The sequence below is a fragment of the Candoia aspera genome, chromosome 7 (assembly GCF_035149785.1).
Source record: "Candoia aspera isolate rCanAsp1 chromosome 7, rCanAsp1.hap2, whole genome shotgun sequence".
In the NCBI taxonomy this organism is placed as follows: Eukaryota; Metazoa; Chordata; class Lepidosauria; order Squamata; family Boidae; genus Candoia; species Candoia aspera.
This window is the reverse complement of record NC_086159.1, coordinates 69,793,886-69,815,606: the sequence shown is the minus strand read 5'-3', so window position 1 is coordinate 69,815,606 and position 21,721 is coordinate 69,793,886. Positions and strand designations below refer to the sequence as shown.

The following is a 21,721-nucleotide window of genomic DNA, read 5'->3' as shown; positions in this document are numbered from 1 at the left end:
GTGCCAGTTTGCTTCCGGGTCCAATTCAAGGTGTTGGTTATCACCTTTAAAGCCCTACATGGCATGGGACCAGGATATCTGAGGGACCGCCTCATCCCTATTACATCGGCCCGCCCCACCTGATCATCCAGAGAGGGCATGTTGCGGACCCCATCCATAAGAGAATTTCATGTGGCAGGGTCCAGGAAACGGGCCTTCTCTGTAGTGGCCCCCACCCTCTGGAACATCTTGCCCCTGGAGGTGAGGCAGGCCCCCTCACTCCTGACCTTCCGGAAGGCCCTGAAGACCTGGTTCTGCTGTCTTGCCTGGGGTGGGAAAGTGAATAATCATCCTTGGGGGTGGCTCGCACCCTAGAGTCCCTCCCACCAGCCTGGATTTTATACCTTTCTTGGATTCTATTTATTTACTCTATTTTATAATAACTGTTTTTATGAGATTTTAATGTTTATATTTTGTGCTTGATTTTATTCTAAACCACCCAGAGTCCCTCGTTTGGGGGAGATGGGAGGTGGCTAGATTTGATTAATAAATAAAAATAAATAAATAAATAGAAAACAAACAAACAGACATTGTAATGCTACAAACTGTGCTGGTATAGCCCATTTTTCTCCATGCTGAGGAACTGCAGAGAGGAAATTCACCTCCACTCTGCTGAGAAGCTAGGCAAATCAAGAGATACTGGGGTGTGTTCCTCCCCCACGTGAGTACTATATAAATACGAGAGTGATGCCTCTTAAGTAAAGTGTTTATGATCTGTATCTATAGAAGCTCTCCCAGTTTCACCACACCAAGCTTTCTAGGTTAGCTGGATGGGTCAAGAACTTCTGAAGGGGTCCCACAAATCTATTTGCTTGTGGGAAAAAGTATCACACGTGGGGCCACCACGTTTTTCGGCCCCAGCATCTTGCTCATATTACCATTTTGTGGAACGTGAGCTTTTCCCTTCTTTGCCTAATGCAAATTTCCTTGTCAGCATACAGCTGCAAAGGTCAGATTTTTATCAGAAGCAGATTCAACTCATCCTCTTTGGTAGAATTGTGGGGAAAAAGGAATGCCACATAAATAATTCGTTGACATCTTTATTGAAGCATTGAATTTTAGTTGGTTCGTTGTAGAGTGAAAATTTACAGACAGTCAAGGGTCGTAGAGTCATTATTGTGTTGCTGGTGGAGGTACAACAGTATCCAAGATACAGGATGACCCCCAAAAGAAACAAACCACAAAGAAACGCAAAGAAACGTTCACTGTTTACAAATCACTCCATTACTACAGAGAGCACATGGCAGCTACTGTAAGTAAATCATCCACAGAGAATGGTTGTACTTTTCAACAAGGAAATAGGAGTTTCTGTTTGGAAGTGGGCTACCCAAAGCATTTCTTGCCCGCAAAACAATGATTAACAGGTAGACAAAGAGAAAGAATGAAGGACATCACGGTCTTGTACAATGACTTCTGAAATTACCTTTTTGGTTAGGTGTTTGTTTGCTTTACGTATAGGATTGAACTTTAAGTCGTGCAGATGTCTCTGCCAATTGCTATAATGTTAATGCAGTGCCATCATGTCAAGTCGCAGAAGATGATACAAAGAGAACAAGAATAACTTAATCATATAAAGTATGATACAGAGCCAAAATACAGTGCATTTAAATACTTAATTGTACTTAATATTGTAGTTTCTGACATAACATATTACGTCTTTTGTGCTTACATGTTTGTTTTTTCTCCTGTTAAAAACAGCTGCTTACTTCCAATACTGCCACTGTAACTGGTATTACAACAGATCACAATTTTTCACAGACACAACAACATTCAAAACATTTACCTATGAGAAAATAAGTCACTTCCCATGAGATCACAGTGTGAAAAAACAGGGTGTAACTTTTTGTCTTGATGGAGGCTTTCAAAATATACCTCAAGGAGGGAAAAAAAAGTCCTCATAAATCAAATTGCAGTGGTCTATTGAGGAGAATGAAAAGCAATACATCACAGGCTGGGAAAGGAAAAGAAAGGAAAGAATGTCTTGTTCTTCACGGGAATCGCCTAAGTGACCTTCGTCTTCTGTTGTAGAAATGCCTGAGCCCATGTTGCCGTGAAAAATTCATCATGTAATTTTGTTTGCGAGTGCTGTTCAATGGAAAGAGGATGGAAGAGAAAAACGTCACTTGCTTTCATCTGTGAGTTGGAGTTCAAATACAAAACCTGAAGACCGCACCCTTGCACCAACACGAACATTGCCTTGTGATTGGTTACCTTCATATACAGTTCTACCATTCTTTTTATTATTTATTTACCCCTTTATTGGGTCTATACGCTATCAAATATTTCAAATTGCACAGAGCACTTCAGAACCAGTTGGCCTGCCTTGACTCCTATCACTTAAGTTCTTTGTGCTAAAGTTAACCAAGCCAGTTCCTTGAAATTTAAATATGCTGCATGGTAATTAACCTTTGCTGTGATTACACTGCAATTCATTTCAGAAACGAAGTAAAAGCTTTTCATTAATTATATACTGACTGACCTTAGATCCAATGATTGCAAATTCATATATACTGTACATATCTATCTATCATCTATCTATCTATCTATCTATCTATCTATCTATCTATCTATCTATCTATCTATCTATCTACACATACATACACACCTTGGTTGAAACATACTAGGGAATAAATCAAGTTACTAAAGAGAGAATGAAATACTGGGTACACAAAACACACTAGAGTGCTAAATATATAACCGGTAAAGAATAATGCCAAACAGAAAGCTGCTTACTTTTATGCTATAACTTTGTTTGATTCCTGAGCAACACAAATTGATTAATTGCAGTACTGGAGCCTTGTAGTATAGTTGATGTTCGCAGCTTACTTAAGTAGATAAATTCTAAACTCAGTTAGTGGTGGCTACAATGCCTGAAGCACTTTTACATTATTCGTATGCATCCAATTTTTATAAATCTCAAGTGTATTCATTTGGGTGCCTGGGGATGGCTTGGGTAGATATCAAATCAACAACATTTAGTACTTGCTAAAAGAACGGTAGCAAGATATTTTTAAAAGTTAATTCCTTTGTGTGGCAATGCATCCCTTTGTCCTCTAGATGGTAGCCTAGCACTGCTTCTGAGTGGCCAATAATTCTATAAATGGAAAGGCTGAATTTTGTGATCTCTCCAAAGTGTAGGTAAAACCTGCCCTCACATGGCAGTTACCATGTTAAGTAATCAGATTTCACCATTCTACCCGGTTGTGTACAATGCACTCTTTTATTTTACGCTACAACACAAAATGGCATTAACTCCTTAGAGAATAAACGAAAGACGGTCTGGGATCAGATTAAGACCTACTCCTTCCTTACTGTAGAATAATTTGTTCTCTATTGACAGATCCCACAGGGTGTCTTCAGAGACACTTCATCCAAAGGCCTCCCCTTTCAGACATCTTTTTTACCCAGTTCATTAGCAAACGTTAGGAGTATTTGTAAACTGAAAATCAACATCTATTTATTAGAACCAGCCTCTCCTCAGCAGCTTGAATTGTCTCCATTGGACAAGCAGAATGGGCAAACCAGGAGACCAAGGAGAGGATCAGAATTAATTCCATTATTTTGATGGGCCTTTATCTCAATACCAATCACAGGATCACTATTGGCTATCTCCAAGATGGTGTGGCTTGCAGGTTGCATTCAACAAATACAACTTGGCTAAGGATTGGGGGCATGTGCTCTTGCCAACTGATCTGAAAAATGTTGAAAACAGAGAAAATATTCTCTTTAACCTATGAATTTTCCATTGACCTCAGGGCTCCTCTGTACTTATTCCAGGACTAGCCCAATGCAGAAAAGCATTAAATCACTGAAACCCATCTGAAATATAGAGTGGTACAATCCAGATACAAACTTACAATCTCATGCCAACTAGGCATTTATCACTGGACTGTCCTGTCCCCAACTAATAGAAGGGATGCATCTGTTCCCAGCCCTAAGCAAATGGTTCAGGATTTCAACTCACTTGAATTTCATCTAGCTTTTGTCCTAAAATGAAATGGTCCACATATGGAACACCCCACTTCTGTTCTGAAAAAGTGGTTACATCTCATTGAAACCACGGAGTCAATTTAGCTATATTTTGATTTTCTTGCTGGATTTCAGTCTAATTAATTTTCTCTGGATTGGGGCCATAATGATTAACTTCTTTCTGGCATCTTTTTAAAAGAGAAGAAACGAGAGATCCTTTGTACCAAGAAAAACAGTTTACTATTTATTGAAGCTATGCTTAACTACATACCTACCACTACGGGGTAGTGAATAAAATTGCTTTTATGTTTGAACACTCAGCAAAATGATGGGCAGCTCCAGATAGTCACCCAAATGATACTTCTTTAGGATTAACCTTAAAAGAGCACCATGTAACTTCAGATAATTCACTGGGTCTATCTGGACATTCCTATGCGAAGTTTAGTAAAAGGGGTAACAATAAAAATATGAAAAAGACACTCAGGGGACTCCACTTTTTCAGATTAAGGGGTAGATTTCCAAGGTGCTCCTTTATGGCAATGGCCTCTTTGCTTTGGAAAATTCCTCCCTACGACCCTGCCAGCCTTCCCTATAGTATCTTATTCTAGGGGTCTCTTAGTAAATGGTATGGTGAGGTCAACTTGATGTGACTCTGTAGAATTATCTATGGGTTTTAGGAGCTGGGGCTAGTTTGAACTTGTTGATTTTATTGTCATTTTAAACCACTCCAACTGGGGTGGTGTACAAGTTGTCCTATAAAATTACAATCTAAATCTATAGAGAAAATATTCTTTCATGCACAAAAGCATCTTTTTCCTTCCATGAGGCATCTTAGTGGGAATGAAATCCACTGTCAGACCACATGCTCTTTATTTTCAGATACACTTCTACAGCAATTCACCTTTCTGGAATCATTTTTACCTGTAAAGAGGTACCAGGAATCCTATATTTTTAGGTAGCATTTCATTCTTGTTTCAAGGTAGCTTTTTCAGCAAGGGAAGGATAGAGACCGTGCTTGATAAAGCACTGCGGGATCGTTTCAACTTAAGCATCCAGCAATTTTTTGCTTTAACTAATCCATATCTGGGATTTTAATTAACATTTGCAAACATCCCACCTCTCTTCAAAATTACTGAGGTAAGTAAGAAAGTAAAACTTTATTGCAGTCATGGACCAGGATGACTAATGTGATAATTTTAGTGCTAGCTGAAAAAGTCAGTAAAATCTGACCCCATGCTAATTCTGTAGATTTTGAGATCTACACAAATTATGTTTGAGGAACACACAATTATATGTAACTAGATTACCTGGAAAAGGGCTGAATTGCAGGCCCAAGCTCTGCAAATATTACTGGTCCTGCTTCCTGGTATCTTTTGTATGAATCTAAATCCTAAATCCTAAATCTAAATCTTTGAATCTAAAAGCTGCTCATGGTTGGACTTCCATGCGGTCAGGACTCCTAAACTCAGGGACCTCTTTATGTGAGCAGGCACCTCCTGGAGGTCTAACGAAGGGCAAGACAAAAGGCATTACCAGGAAACATAGCATCACTCCACTCCCAGTTGAATCCACAGAGGAGGAATTGGCAACTCCAGCCTCTGAGTCAGAGCACCTTCCTTAAAGCTTCTGTATGACCAAGGATCCTTGCAGATGTTCCTTCTCCAGTCCCTGCTAGCATGGTTACTCTTCTGCCTCTTCTCCTTCAGGGAAGGTGTAGGGAAGTCAAAGCCGTAAATGTGTCACTTCAGGTGCTCCGTATGGGGCAACTGCAAGTGCAGCTCCATCGCTCTCTGGGCACGAAGATTAGCGGTCTATAGTGAAGGAGGGAGTGATGGGCCTCTGTGTGCAAGAACTGCATTTGTCTATGCTGGAGAGGATGGCGGGGTACTGATCTCTCTCTCTTTATACCAGTAATCTGATGGGGTCAAGCTCAGGCTTTTGAGAAAGGTGGGCAAATATTCCCTCCACAAAAATCTTATCTCCTAACATTATTTGAAATGGGCTTCTGTAAGACTGGATACAATCCAGTCTGGATTTAATATCCCATGCTAGATTTAGAGTGCTCTTTATGTGGGCAACATGTAAAGAAACCATTACAACGCCCTCAAGTTGAGCGTGGTGGTGTCCATGGAGTCAGTCTTTTTGGAAATAGTATGGAATTGGTGTGCCATTGCCTTCCTCTGGGATGTTCTTTTGGTTCTAACCTACAACACTAGAATTCCCCTGGTGGTCTCCTAGGCCTGACCCTGGTTAGCTTCCCAACCCAGAGGAGGTCGGTCAGAAGGTGTCTATTGCTATGATGTACAACAGTTTTGAAATCATTTATCTGATGCAATTGACTTCCTATTGCTCTCTGTGCTTGACTCTGAAAATTCCCGTGTTTTCCTTTTGAATTTCTGTAAACATTTACATGTGGGACAGATTCAACCCAACAGTCTTCAGTACATATTGCAAAATTCCAATCACCTGCCTTGCAGGTATCAAGAACCTCAAACAGCACCATGATACCCATCAGGTAAGACTTTCAGAGCCCCATGTTTGAAGATACAGCTGAAGCTGATTGATTTCAGCTTCAAATGACAATATCAGGATTAGTGAAGTGAATGAACTGACAATGGCAAAGATATGGCTGCACTGATATTGCAGTAATGAAATTACTTACCTTACTCTAGTGTAAAACCAATGACAGCAAATAATGAAATACAACACAAATTAGAAAATGTATTTCAATGCATGCAGCACTGTGATTAGTCATAAAAGCCTGATGAGGTTTAGAGGCAATATAGGATTTTTCATCTCTTTTGAAAATAAAAATTGAACAAATTACTTGTTAATTTAATTTAATTACTTAATTTTAATTTCTGATTAAAAGAAAGTATATCTATATATTTTTAAGCATTCAAATATTTTTATAAAGAGTTCTAGGAATACAACTTACAATATAACACCCAAAGTTGGCATAAATAATGGGCAAGTTAGCACAATGCTGCAAAAGTCTAACATTTTCATTTCTAGGCTAAAAGTAGATATATTATTTTGTGAATATATATATACGTTTCTGGACTAAAGAGATGAAGCAAAGGAAGTGAGATGTTTAAATGAATGCACTTTATTACTGCTAAAATATTTCAAGAAAGACTCCCCCACCCCAAATTTTTTGCAGTCCCCCAACCTTTAAAATTCTTGTGCCAAAGATGAAACAATCTTAATCATGAAAAGCATGGTGACAATGCATATCTAAAGATTAACTGCATGCCTCTCACTTATTCAAAATATTGTGATTCCAGCATTCAGTTTCATGATAAATAATATAAAAATACTTTGGAGGCTCTTCTCAAGTTTGTGTGCAATTAATAGGTTGGTGCAATTGCAATTATGGTTAGGAGTATCTTTGTGTCTTAATATACTTATGTTGAGAATAAATATTCACACTTTATAGTGAAATAGTTCTTCAGGAGATACATCAGAAAAGAGTGCTGGCATCTTCTGTAAGCAGGCAGGGTGTGGGCTTTGATTAGGGAAGAACTGACATGCACAGGAAGTATCACTCTGATTGTAAACTATTCTTACAGAATAAATACATACACAGAGAGAAGAAATAATCTAGAAAATAGGAGGTAGGTCTATAGATGTCCTGCAGGTTCCAGTTACTTTAATCAAAATGATGAAAGCAGGGTCATGCCATCCTGCTCCAAGCTCCACTTCTTTGAGACATGCGGTGATGTCACAATACATATACAAGAGGGGCGGGGCTTGGGTTGCAATGGCAGGATGCTGCTTTCATCAGGACAAAGTATTCTGCAGTCAAAAATGCATTTAAAATAAAATTAATGGAACAAATTTCTTGGAAGCCTCTATAATTTTAAAAATTAATTCAACAATTAGCCATCAAACCTATTTAAATATAACTAAATATGATGTTGGTTCCAGACAGTTTTCCTAAATCTTTTTTTATAAGAGCTGGAGGATATTACTGATCTCTATCTACCTACCTACCTACCTACCTACCTACCATCTATCCATCCATCCTCCTCTAAGAAACAGGCCTCAATTCTAACTCTTTAGCCCAAAATTTATCTGTAAGAATTCTAGGTTGATGCTTATTTGTTAAGAAAGAAATGTTGGTGTAACAGATGCATGTATCTGTTTAAAAGATTCACAGCAAGCAGTAATGTCTTAAGAATCTCTTTTGCTTGTTATTTTCAACAAGGTTGTTTTTAACCTTTCTATAATGAAGGGGTTTTTTTCACTGAAAGCAAAAAACACTGTTGCTTCAACTGAGGACCAGATGAAAGTGGAGCATGGTTTACTAGGGCCCAAAGATCTAAAGATTCTGGATCTAGTTCACATTCCAAGCCCATTACCAGGAAGTCCAAACAGTAGATAATATTTATATACAATCGTTTCTTTGATTGTTCTATGGCTATGCAGTCCTGTTGACATCTGCCATTTTTATCTTCTGCTAGTGTGAATGTGAAAAGTTCAAAGGAACAAGCGTGTTGCATTACTTGAGCCTGTGGCTGAGAAGTTATTAAAAAAAAAAGGTTGGCATCAACCACTCTAATTTAGGTCTTACTTTATATCTCCCCTCTTTTTGTTCTCTTTTTTTCCTGTGTTTAAATTAGTCTGGGAACTTGTTCAAGAGACAGAAGAATAGAGAGGATTGTTAGCTGGAGTCCAAATCAAACTCAGCCTTGCTTCTGACTGATAGAATCAGTAGTGAACCACCTTTCAACCTGCTGTAATAATTTTCTCCTGCTCATCAAGGAAATCCAAAACTAAAATATAATAGTAAGCTACACTGCAAAATTACAATAGCGAATTGCATTTCAAGGTTGGTATACTGTATGCTGCTCTCTCTCTCTGCCAGCCTGCACTATTGGGATAAAAGCAACAGATGAAATATCAGGATGCTATGGACCAATCTTTTAAGCCAAACCAAGTTGAACTGGGGGTCTAATAACCTCTGAACACCACTGCACAGTTGCTGTTATCCCAAAAGTCTTAGTGCAATTTTAAGCTTTAATAACTTGAGAAATATAACTCCTGCACTTTTCCAAAACATTAATTGAAAGTTTAACTATTTGAATTTCTTTTGTACTTACTTATTTTTGTGAATTTGGAATACTATAATTTGATTTTTGATTCACTCCCCCTAACTGAAGATGGCAAACATTGAAGAAAAATTCAACTGCATTCTCTAGTTAGATGAATTCAAGTCCACAACGGCAGTTAAGAAGAAAATTTGCTTCCCGTTATAAGAAGGAGGGTCCCCACAGAAATTTAATTAACAGCTGGATAAAAAAGTCAAGGAAACTGGGATAAGCTAGGGTTACAAATGCCTTTCAGTCACTGAGCTGATGAAAGTTTTTACAAAGTTCAAAAATCAAGTAGAGCATTGTATAGTGCAAAATGGTGGTTATGTTGAATTTTAATATGAAACATATCACTGTTTAAAACATTTAAATAGTCAATTTTTCTAATGTTATTTTTTTGTGAGTTTGTAGCATTTATACTTCTGAAGTTATTAAAACTTAAAACTGCACTAAGAAACCCTGTACTAATCAAAGCCTGAGTTAATTACAATGCAGCTACCGCCCTTTGTATTTCTTGCAATAGGAGGAAAGTTTTTGTTTCAGAATTTATGGCAGGCTACCTGCTTACAGTATCTGTTTCATATGAAATGAGAACTAAGAAAGAACTATACTTTTTGGTTGCCTTATATGTTAATGTTTCCTACTACAGATTAAGGTTGCTATGGTAACTAATCATTTTGGCCGGGTGAAGAGGTTGAATTTAATTGTCTCCTTTTCATGTGTTAATGGTTGCATCACCTGGGGGGGAGAAACTTGCCCGGACTTGTTTTAGTTTCTGTTTCCTCTTCTGTGCAGACATGTAGAGAGTCAAGCTGCTCTCACTGAGAGCCCAAGACTTTTAAATATGTTTTGCTTTCGTTTTGCTTTCTGTAAATAAATTATTTTTATAGAAATACCTGGTGTGTGTGACTTTTCTGATCTCTCCTGGGCCAAAGGCTTTCCCAGCAATCTGCCAACATTATATTTGTGACAAATCCTAGCTACACTAAAAGAGACACAAAAGTCTACCACTCCTTCAACCAACCCTTTTCTGTTTGAACAAGGAAATGAATGAGTTGTAGAATTAGTTGATTCTCCTTGTGCTTTAAAATATACATATTTATAAATCCATTTATCATATATCCAGGTACTTCATTCAACTTCTCCCATCACTCAGTTTTTACTTTTCTGCCCCAATAGTCAGCCTTCTATGGCTAATGAAGTTGATGTTTTGGACTTTTTCTTCCTTTTTTTTCCGTATTTTTGCCAACCTTGGTGCTTTCCCTCTTGCAACGGGATGGTGCCTGTTTGGCTGAGATGATTGATAGATGGATAGATAGATAGAGAAGGGGAGAGAAAGGGAGAAAGAGAGATGGTGTGATGTGTTTATCTACAGTTATTTATACTGTTGTCTTAAACTCTGAAACTTGTTTGCTGCCCAGAGTCGCTTTGGCTAGATGGGAAGCTATATAAATCAAATAAAATTTTATAGAGATATAGAGCAACTGAAAAAATTAAATCTGTTTTATGATGTTTGTATGTATATATATGTGTGTGTGTATATATACACATACTGTACATACACACACAGAAAGAGTGCACAACTGAATAATTTTAATCTGTTTTATGATATTTTTATTTGTAACCCACTCTAAGGGTCTCTTTAGCAGGAAAACAGAATATAAGCAATATACTTTGGCAGAGTTGCATGTTGATCTTGGGCGTAAAAATTCAATTACCCCTTCATTTTCTTTCATTATTTTTTGTCTTTGTACATCTTGCCTAAATCACAATATCCTAATATGTTGCTAATAGAAAAAAGAAATCTCCTCAAGAACTATGAATTTATGCAGTGAGAACATTTTTTCTGTCTTAACCTGCATAAAAGGTACCAGGCTAATCAGTAATATTCCTGTGTTAGGTTAAACTTAGAAGTTGATGTGATGGAGGCCAAGCTCAGCAAGGCGTGTATTTAAAAAAACAAACCAGGCAGGGCAGCTAAGCATGAATAATTACTTAATATTGGATAAAGGCTATAATTTGGGTATGCATGGATGCCATGCAAGCTGATGCCGTTCAGTGCAAAATATAGCAAAATCAAGTAGAAATGAAGGGATCTTGAGTTGCTCTTGTCATTTTCACTTGTTTAAATTAGGGCTTTCAATAGACTTATAGAGGCTTTCTGATAGTAAATAGAATGACTTCCTTTGGAACAGATCAATAGTGACTTCATTTAAATATTAGCGCTTGAAGATATCTCTCTGTGGTAATGAGATTTTTGTCAGCTAATGTGCAAAGCAGACTTCCTTCAACCATCTACTTAAACCCAATGGCTTGATTTGCACGAGCCTCCTCCCAACAATCTAGTAACCACCTAGAATGGCGTGGGATGTGGGGATGGAGAACCGTAGGACAAGGGGCAACTGGCAACAGTCAGTCTGAAGCCCCCTGTGTAAACCAGAACTCAAGCAAGATAATTTCAGCTATGCTCACTGCAATCTCTGGTGTCCCACTATGGGGAATTTGAGAGGGTGCTGCCCCTCATTTTTGAAGGGGAGGCTGAGCAAGGAGGAGCATGGAACAAAAGATTTAGATCTTGGCCAACAATTCTAAGCCAAATAAAATTAGCTATAATTACATCTTCTTAATCTACTAGGGCTTAGCTGCAAAGAATGTAGGACTAGTTATGATGATTAGATATGGGTAGCCTCTGAACCAATGGCACTTTCCATAGCTAATGTTAAAAACAGATAATTGCAAAGAATAATAATAATATAACTGAAGCTCAGTATCAATTGGTTCTTCCAGCCCTAATTTAAATGTGAATCAAGAAACTGATAGTTTCATAGTTAATCAACATTTTCAGATGGAATCTTAAAACTCCAATTTTATCAGGCGGATTCTTCCAAAATTTTAAATAAAATAATGTTGAAACCTATCTACTGGGTAAGCACACCTCTCTCAGCCAACCACCGTAGCGATGAATCCCAGCCCGGCATGACACTAGAATTTCAGGAAATTGTTAGAGAAAAAGTAAATCATCTTCCTGTGATGTAATAAATATAAAGTGGTTATTCTACCATGAGATCATTTTAGTGTGGGGAAAGAATTAACAGGCAAAAACATTTTAGTTGGTAAAACTGTAGTGGGAAAGAATATAATGTTCTCTGCCCACAGAACCTAATATAATTAAGCTGATTCTCAATAGTATTCTGTTGTTTTAAAAACTGAATAAGGAATTACTTGCCAAAGTCAATAGCAATATTACTCTGCATAAGAGCAACACAAACTAACAATCTTGTATTTTGTTGCAAAGGACGGAAATCAGGTTTATATTGCTGAACTTCCCTTTACATTGTTGAAGCTTAATGCCCTAATTATACTCCCCCTTGTATTTCAAAAAGCCCCTATATTCCCCTCCTTCATTTCACAATAGACAGTGCACTCTGCTTTGCAGGTTAAAGCTTTTCAAGCCCCACATTTAAATAGGAATTGATCATTACTCAGTTGAAATTTTCCATCCTGATGGAAGAAAATCAGAACTTCCCAATATTGGTCTGGTGGTCATATGAGGGCATGCTTTATACTCACTGAACGACTTCTATGTGGTCCAGAGCCCATTGATCATGGCCCGTGCCACTGTGGCGGGACTGCCACCAGCGAAGTAACACCCCCTTCATTCGTGCCTCGCTAAAATGAGAGATGACACAGTTAAGAGAACAGAAAAGAATCATACAGTTCTCCTCAGTTTCCTGATAGCCTTCAGATGTTTTGGACTTCAGTTCCTATAATCCCTTGCCAGGATGGGTGCTGAGGCCCAACATGCATTGAAGAGATCATGTTGCAGAAGGTTGATTTGGGTGTGTCCTCTCTTTGAAGCTGATAGCCTTTAGATGTTTTGGACTTCAGTTCCCACAATCCCCTCCCAGGAAGGGTGCTGAGGACTTACATCAGTGTTTCTCAACCTTGGCAAGTTTAAGATGTTAAGGTTGAGAAACACTGCCCTACATACATTGAAAAGATCATGTTGCAAAGGCTGGTTTGGGTCTGGTTTGTATCTGAAGCTGCTCTTGCTGTAAGCATGAAAAGGCAGCCTGGATTTTATTAAACATCAAGGTCTGGAAATAAAAACAGTATATACCAAATAAAAGCTAGCTGAACTGATCCTATTTTGAGCTGCAAAGCCATTTTAAAATTTATCAAGGAATCTGGCTGTGTAGCACCAGAAAAGTATATCAGAGTCCAGCAGCTCTGCCCTAGAAACGGATGCTGGCTTTGTCTCAGAAATGCTGAGCCACTCACTGCCCCTCAAGCATGACCCAATCCACAGGAATGTTGTGCAGATAAAATTGGGAGTAGGATGTGTAGTGTCTGGAGCTTCTGAAGAAAACACAGGATATAAATGCAATAAACAAACATTAAACCAGTTCATTTTCACTGAAGTTGTATTAACTAAAAATAATAATTGGTTTGGATAACGGCTTTTCCGTACAAAGATCACATTTTCGAAGAGCGTGTTTTGTTGTTTTTGTGATAGATTCAAATGGCAGCCTTTCAGTAATCCAGTGTCCCATTCCTCTACCTCTCTCAAAACCAGATTCCCTCTGTGCTTTATTTGGGGGGTTAGATGAGTTTTCGCTGTAAGAGAAATGTAGCATAACTGCGTACTTACAGTGGTACATTGTAAGACACTCTTTGGGCTTCTATAAAGTCTTTTGGCTGGTGTTGCGCAATGACTTGCCATGTAATCCCATTGTTTACGCTGTACTGGAGCAACACAGCTTTGTCCACAGTGTTGGGGTCACTGAGATTAGTGTTGCAACTATCAGTTTGTGAAAGACTTCCAATTTGCAAAACAAACATTATTTTGCTGGGGGGGAAAAAAAGGCAGGAGGAAGGATGATATCAAAGAAAAGGAGTTAATTCATGATCTACGACAAGAACAAAAGAATTACCCAAATATTGGCAACTACACTGACCCCACACACCCACACCAACTAAAGCATTAGAATTCTTAGTAGTTAGCGCAATCAAATAATTCAATTATTGCAATAGGTAACTTTCTTCCTGGTGTTTCTATTATTATGTCTTTTATAAACATCTAGCTATGGTCTGATGGAATCTATTATGTCTCCCATAGTCCCATTTTGCTCTCTCAGTCCCTACTAAAAACTAGTTGTCAAGGGTTAGGGTTAGGATGGTGTATTTGTAGACCCAGTCACTAATCTGTACTAACTTAGAAAAGGGACCTTCCTATTACATTTCTATGTCTTGACTTATGGAGCATCTGAATGCATCCAAGTCAAAGTGTTTCCCATCTGCATACTATTCAATGCCTTGCACTTTGTGTTTCTTAATTCAAAATTCATGTGAGCATTTTTTTTTTAAAACATCTAGCTAGCACAAAAATACCATCTAGGATCACACTTTTCCATGTGTTCAGAACACATTCATGTACCACCAAACTTGGAAGGCATTACTTCTGTGAGCTTATCTGACAGAAATATTTAGTGGTCCTTGCTATGTGTTTAGGTATGATTGGGAAATTGGAAATAGTGGAGCATTGATTGGGTTTATTGCTCTCCCGGATTATGAATCTTGCATTATTGAGGTATGGCATTACCTTAAAAATGTTGCTTTTTGGAAATCTCACAGAATCCACAAAAGTAAGCATGGACAAGCAATGTTCAGACAGAGTCTCCTCTTTCACATATAGACCAAATGCTTGAATGATTGAACAGAAGCTGTGCTACTGAATTATCTCTCTAATTTTACTACTTAAAATTAGTCCCAATTTCACTGCCATTCATCTCCTGAACGCCTTTACATTTTATCACACTGTTTAATGAGGAAGCATTTCCGATTCATGATCCCGAAAATTACCTTGCTCGGGTTAAATCCAGGGCCTTTGTCACAGCTTGCCTTATCTGACATCCGTTGAAATATAGAGAATCACCATGAGCATATGGGGCTAGCTGCCCACATCCATTCCCTATAACTCCACCCTGAATAATTTCCCAATTGATTTCAGTAATTCTTGCCGATTCAAAATTATCTTTAATGTAGCTGGGAAGTTCATGGTTGAAAACAGAGCAGTCATCACCTAAAAAGAATAAATAAAAATATCTCATATCAACAGTTGTCAAGTTATTGCAATTGAAAATTTATATTCATGTTTTAAGAATGTTCTATGGGTCAACTCATGTCTTTAAATGTGGATGGATGCAACATGTACACTCAAGATACTGTACAGGTAGTCCTTGGTTAACAGGTTAATTGGGACCAGAATTTCTGTCGCTAAGCTATGCAGTCATAAAGCACAACTTCATGTGACCGCATCACTTAGCGACAGCAATCCTGGGACTCCCCATTGCTGTCATTAAGCAAGTCCTAGGAGGTTGGGAAGCAGGCCAGCAGACAGGTAAGGCATGACATGAGAGTGGCGGGGCCAGGGGTGGCTGCTGCTGGGTGGGGGAGATTAGAACAGTCTTTCTAATTTCCCCCACCCCACCCCACCCATTTTAGAAGAGTCTTTTCAAATTTGGCATCCTTCAGATGTATCAGATTTCCATTTCTAGAATGCCAGCTGAAGTTCATTAGGAGCTTAGTAGGTTGGGGAAAGAAGCTTTAGCATATTAAAAATTACTTTTTCCACCTCTCTGTGTTCAACCAACATTTATGTTCAAATGCTATATAGTAACAATGAAAAAAAAATCACAACCTTTTTCTCCAAGGGCATCTGCAACAAAGGCCCCTGGCTTCAAAATGGCAGATGCAACTGGGTGATCAAACTCCTGCCTTTTTAAACATGCATTACACACATTGCACCCAGAGGAGGAAGAAGGAGTAATGGGTATATTCCTCACCTTGAGTTATTTATAAAAATAATATAGGTGGGATAGAAAATAAATTGAATAAATAAATAAAAAGGGCAGAGCTTTGAAGCCAGGGAATGTCCCAGTGGACACCCCACCTTGTCTCCTTAATTTTATCCCCATATATAGAAGAAATTAATGATTTTTTTTGAAGGGATAGATCATTCAGATAGATATTTAATTATAATTTCATTTCATTAATCAATTTTGGCTTTGCCAGCTAAAATTGATAATTCCAAAACTATTGCCTTTTTCACTGGAACACAAACATGACCACTGGTTATGTGAATTCCTAAGGAGTTTTACTATGCATACAGAACAGATAAGAACCAGTAATTAATTACTCTTACAGTATGTATGCAATCTGAAATGGAAAACAACAATCCTGTGATTTTTTTTTAAACTACCAATGGTATTATGGTACAAGGTATTTAAAAAGTCCAATCATTCAACTCTCAACAGAGGGGCTGACCACCTAAGTAATCATTCCAATAATGCAGTGTTTCTCAACCTTTAAGATGTTTGGACTTCAGCTCCCAGAACTACCCAGCCAGCATGCAATAACATTACAGTATCTCATGGCCTCTCATTTTGTGGAAGGAGCTTGGTTAATAAAGGGAAATATATGAAGCAAACAGATTATTCAGACAGAAATAATCAGACAGGAACCAGACAGGCTTGAAGAACGCTTCTGAAGTAACCTTACAAGTTGGCGTGGTGGTCCCACACTGATCAGAACTGGTCCTTATCTACAAATAGAGAAAATGTCCATACAGAATGCATGTGCCATAAATCTTCTAGAAGACTGATGTGCACATGACATAATGTAACCTTGCTTGATTATTCATAATCAATTATATGAATATTAATTAAATGAATATGTATACTGGAAACATACATATTCTATTTTTGTTTCTATTCAAGTTCTTTTTTCCTTTCTGGAGAAGTGCCTGATGACCATCATACTTTTTAAAGTAAAGATGCTAACTCTGTCCAGCTTTTTGGTTGTGTTACTTGGGATGTTTCCCAGCATAGCCTATTCAGGTAAGACAGACAGGTAGAAAATTGGAAGGACACACCCACGAACATCAACGGGCGGCCAGAAGACATGATGAAAATTCCTTAATCTCTTGACACATAGACAGATTCAACCACAATTTCAACTGGGAAACTGTGGGTCTTTTAGAGCAAGCTGTCATGATCGCTGTTGCGATGTTTGCGACATCGTAACAGCTCGCATGACAAAGCCTGGATGCGTGTCAATGACTGGAGAGGTGCGGGCGATAAACAGGACAAAGAAGGTAATGGGTTTGGGAGATCTATTAAACAACAAGGTCTCATCACCCGGTAATCGGCCATTGACACCATTGTCAAAGAAATGATCAGGGCGAGGTTCGGAAGGGCGCGTCCGGGCTTTCGAGGAACATCGAGGTCTAATCGCCCAGTAATGGACCATTAGCTCTCAGGAAGATAAACGGGGCGATGCCCAGGGCGAATGGGGCTGGACGACCTCTCACCTATCAAGTCTTGATGGCCTGTCACTCCGTGGAACTCATGGGGCACACCCGGGGAGTGTGGGGGTGGAGCGCTGTTTGGCGCGAGACTATTTAATTCAACTTTTGGCGCGCTTCCCTCACTCTCAGCTTTTTACTGGTGTGCATTCTATTCTAAATAAAAGCCAGAGCTTAAACATGATCTAGAGTCTGAGTCTTTTATTTAGTCTTAGGCATTCCTTACACAAGCCAAATCCAGAAATGCTAGGTTGCTCCTGGAAACTTGGCGTTCTGACTAATCAGCCATCAATAGAAACATAGAGATAAACACCAACTACATACCATTTAAAAGATACAATCAAAAGTCAAAGAAAGAAATAACAGGCCAAAGGACATTCTCCCTAGCATCCAACACCCAGATAAGCAGGAAACAGCACAAGATAAACAGTAAGGGAAGAAACAATACCTTAGTCAAGGAATAATCAGGAAAGAAACCTCATCCCAAGTAAGATTAGCAGGACAAGCTACTACTGTATACTGCAGGGTTCCTCAACCTTGGCAACTCTAAGCTGTGTGGACTTCAACTCCCAGAATTTCAAGTCCAAGTTCAAGTTCTGGGAGTTGAAGTCCACACACCTTAGAGTTGCCAAGGTTGAAGAACCCTGGTATACTGTATATAAACAACCAGCAAACTTCACTCCCCCATGCACAGATGATGTTACCTAGTCCGGTAAAAAAACATCTGCAGGAAAACAAACTCAGAGAACATCAAGAACTCAACAGTTCAACCCTGAACGACATATATTCTCTACTATAGAAATAGGTTGTACCAGTGTTTCTCAACCTTGGCAACTTTAAGACATGTGGACTTCAACTCCCAGAATTCCCCAGCCAGCCACACGTCTTAAAGTTGCCAAGGTTGAGAAACACTGGGCTATACTATTGCAGGATTGAATTTTTTCCAGTTCCAAATTGAAAACAGAAATGGTTCTATAAATATGAAGTTCAAGCTATTTGAGTCTCATAATATTAAGATTTCTGTAAGCAAGGACTGCTTTTTTTACAAAAGGAGGTGGAATTTGGGGATCCTTTAAGCTTAGCTGTATATGAAACACACAGGATATTCCCCATTACATATCTTTTCCATCTTATTTTATTCTACTTATGCTGTGTTTATCTAAGAAGAAATGATTCATCTACTGTATGTTCAGGGAAGTTGAATGGTTGACTCTATCCAGTGCTACAATGGACCCAAATTTTAGTGAGTTTATTTTATTTTCTTAGTATACAATTTTATATGGAGCAGGTTTAGTTTTATTTTAAAAGATTATAACCTGACCTTGGTATTCTTCATCGCAAATACAAATGGCACCGGTAGTGCAGTATCCGTGGCCACTACAGAGTTTGGGACAGGCTTCTCCAATGTACACGTGATCTATTGCCCAGCTTTGCTTTTCTGGTTCTTCTCCTTTTTGAATCCACCGGAACTGAGTTGCACTACAAAAAAAATTGCCCACAAGATGTCATGATGCTTTCCAGATAATACTGATAATTTTTATGCATTATTCTAGCATATGAAGTAGCCATCTTAAAGAGTTATTAGAAAGTCAAAGGCTTTTTGTATCCTACGGCTTTGGATGATATTTCACTTGCTTTCTCTGCATGACAATTCAGAGATTTCCTACTCCCTATAGGATATGGAGAGCATTAAAACTTCATTTCTCCAATACACCAAAGTCAGTGAACGTTACGTGTGCTGATGCTCTGCTGGTAGATACTCTCTAATAGGGACTCAGGGGGAATATTTCTACTATATTTGCTGGAATTAGGCTCTGAAAGCGAAAAGGTATTTAGAGCATATGAAGGTGTTCCTGTAATATCTATCTATAACTCTTTAAAACAGCTGCATCTTTTCCTGGGGCTGTGCAACTGCCCTCGGCATTTAGACGGTAACCCCAGGAAATGACACATTTGGGCAAAGGAATTACAGACAGAATCTATCTGCATACTTCAAAGCACCTTTTTGCTTTTGAATCCAAAGGGCTGCACAGCTCAAATATATATTTGGAATCCCAGCTCATAGGAAGCACTGTTCAAAATATGAATCCCTACCTGCTAAATGCATGAAATGCTATAGCAGCATGGTGGGGCCACATTTCAGAGAATAACCTACCTGGAGGAGACATGATCAGGCAGCTGGATGGTTATCCTTTTCCAGGTGGAGCTATTGACGGAGTTATATATGGTAGCTTCGTGAAACTGAAATGGGGAGCAGCCCACGCTGTTGGAGGAGGACGGAAGGCATTGTGTCTGGACAAGCTGCCATGAATCTAATCTGAAGGAAGCAAAAGAAATAAGGTTGCTAGCTGTGGAAGGGCGAGAATGCCTGGGCATTGGCAAACATTGGCAAACCCCAGAGTGACTTCCCTCCATTCCCTTTAAGCCATTTCCCAGCCTAAGGACATAACAGCTGCCAATAGAACAGCAGTGTTCTCACCTCTGCTGAGTGACAGACTCTGGGAAGCAGCTGCTGGAAGGGTGCATTGCCTTGTTCTTTTGTTCCCCCATCACCCCTCCATCTCAAATGGAGATAATTTTGAAAAAAATAAATAATTGTAAACTTCCCAGAGTAGCCAGGAGACGGGCAGCATACTAAATAAATAAATAAATAAATGTGCTTCCAAACAGGAAGCATCAAGGCCATAAACATAAAAAGACTGAGGACATTGAAGAGGCTCAGGAGCTCTGTCTACTGGCTGGTCATCGACTTGAATAAAGTAGGAGGAGGACAGAGTCCAAAGCTCGATGACAAACCAGACTCCAGGGGGAAGGAGGAAAAGGAATTGGCCTGCCCCAGGACGACAGTAAAATTAGGGGAGAGACATAGAGGAAGTTAAAGTTAGAACAGGTAAAGATTCAGTGAAAGATAAAGTTATATGAGATAAGAGTAAGCAGAAGGGAAGTAGAGCAGGAGTAGGTTATTAGTCATATAGCATGTGCAACAGAGTAGCATAGTATATAGTAGTGTTTCTCAATCTTGGGAACTTTAAGACGTGTGGACTTCAAATGCCAGAATTCTCCAGCCAGCCATAATAAACAAGACATGTTTATGAATTCCAGTACTGGAACTTGAATCAAAGGATATTTGACATTCATATCTATAGTTACATTTATATTCACACAAATGTTGAACAACTCTGAACGTAGGTATTCTGAATCTTCAAGTCCAGAGTATTTTCAATTGTGGCCATAGATTTTATAATTTACCTAGCATCCTTGGAATATTCCAGCATTACTGAATGAAGGTCACCACAAGATGTTGCTTCACAGCCAACCACAATCTGAAATAATTAAAGTGAGATACATTTTCTCTTCAGTTTTGTCATTCTTTTTCCTTGTCCCTTCTTCAGTTGGAACAATTTATTCTCATTGCCCATTCTGATAGATCATTGCACACGTTCCAAACAGCCAACCCAGGTGATATCCCCAGAAATTCTTGAGCTTTAGTTAATCAAAACTTTGGTAATAATAGCACATTATAATGATATTCCACTTCTGCTTCTTTTGGATAAGAATAGGCTTCTTCTCATAATCAGTAAGAGAGCTCTGTCCTCTAGTTATTCATAAGGCTTAGACAGGACTCTTTCAATAGACCCACCATCTATGTATTCATATTAATCTGATGCTATTGTTAGATGCACTCGTATAACTTCCATGAACAATAATAAACAATATACAGTAAATATTGGATAAAATTTGAACAAATCTACTCATGTGTCAGGACTAATCTGATTAAGTCAATGTTTTACTCTGAATGCACAGAAATATCTTCTTACTTTAAACTGTATCATATATCCCGGCTGTATAATGAGTTCCCGAGAGGACAGGATATTATGTGTCTGATCCTTTTTCTTATTTGGCCAATAGAGATGAAATGATGGATTACCACAGAATCCTGCAGTCCTGACTGCATTTGGATAGAAACTCCAATTTTCTTCATGGGAAATCCCTTCTATTAACATCAAGGAGACAAAATTAACATGAAATTTATTATATGGAAATACATACAGAATTGTTAAAACATGTTTGTATATTCAGGATATGAAGCTAAAATATCCCCCAAAGCATTAGGGAGATAATAGGCAGCACAGTGTATCCCAATAGGGTCAAATTATAATTTTGTCAATAAGAACATCTTCCCAGTTGTACCATCAGAATTCTTTGTAAAGATGGGGAGTAATTGAGAGAGTTGGAGATGCTGAGAGACAAG

The 21,721-nt window shown here is 38.6% G+C and overlaps 1 protein-coding gene across 1 annotated transcript in view; it reads right to left on the bottom strand.

Moving 5' to 3' along the window:
- Window positions 1-1,065: 1,065 nt before the first annotated feature.
- Window positions 1,066-21,721, bottom strand: part of RELN (reelin) — a 165,668-nt gene continuing 145,012 nt past the window's right edge. Inside the window, exons 49-56 of the mRNA XM_063308080.1 lie at window positions 21,288-21,463; window positions 20,719-20,792; window positions 19,625-19,786; window positions 18,791-18,948; window positions 14,967-15,186; window positions 13,756-13,953; window positions 12,675-12,773; window positions 1,066-2,124 (exon numbers count right to left, since the gene is read on the bottom strand). Of these exons, the coding sequence (XP_063164150.1) occupies window positions 2,028-2,124; window positions 12,675-12,773; window positions 13,756-13,953; window positions 14,967-15,186; window positions 18,791-18,948; window positions 19,625-19,786; window positions 20,719-20,792; window positions 21,288-21,463 (1,184 nt within the window). The 3' untranslated portion in view covers window positions 1,066-2,027. The remainder of the gene's footprint in view (window positions 2,125-12,674; window positions 12,774-13,755; window positions 13,954-14,966; window positions 15,187-18,790; window positions 18,949-19,624; window positions 19,787-20,718; window positions 20,793-21,287; window positions 21,464-21,721) is intronic.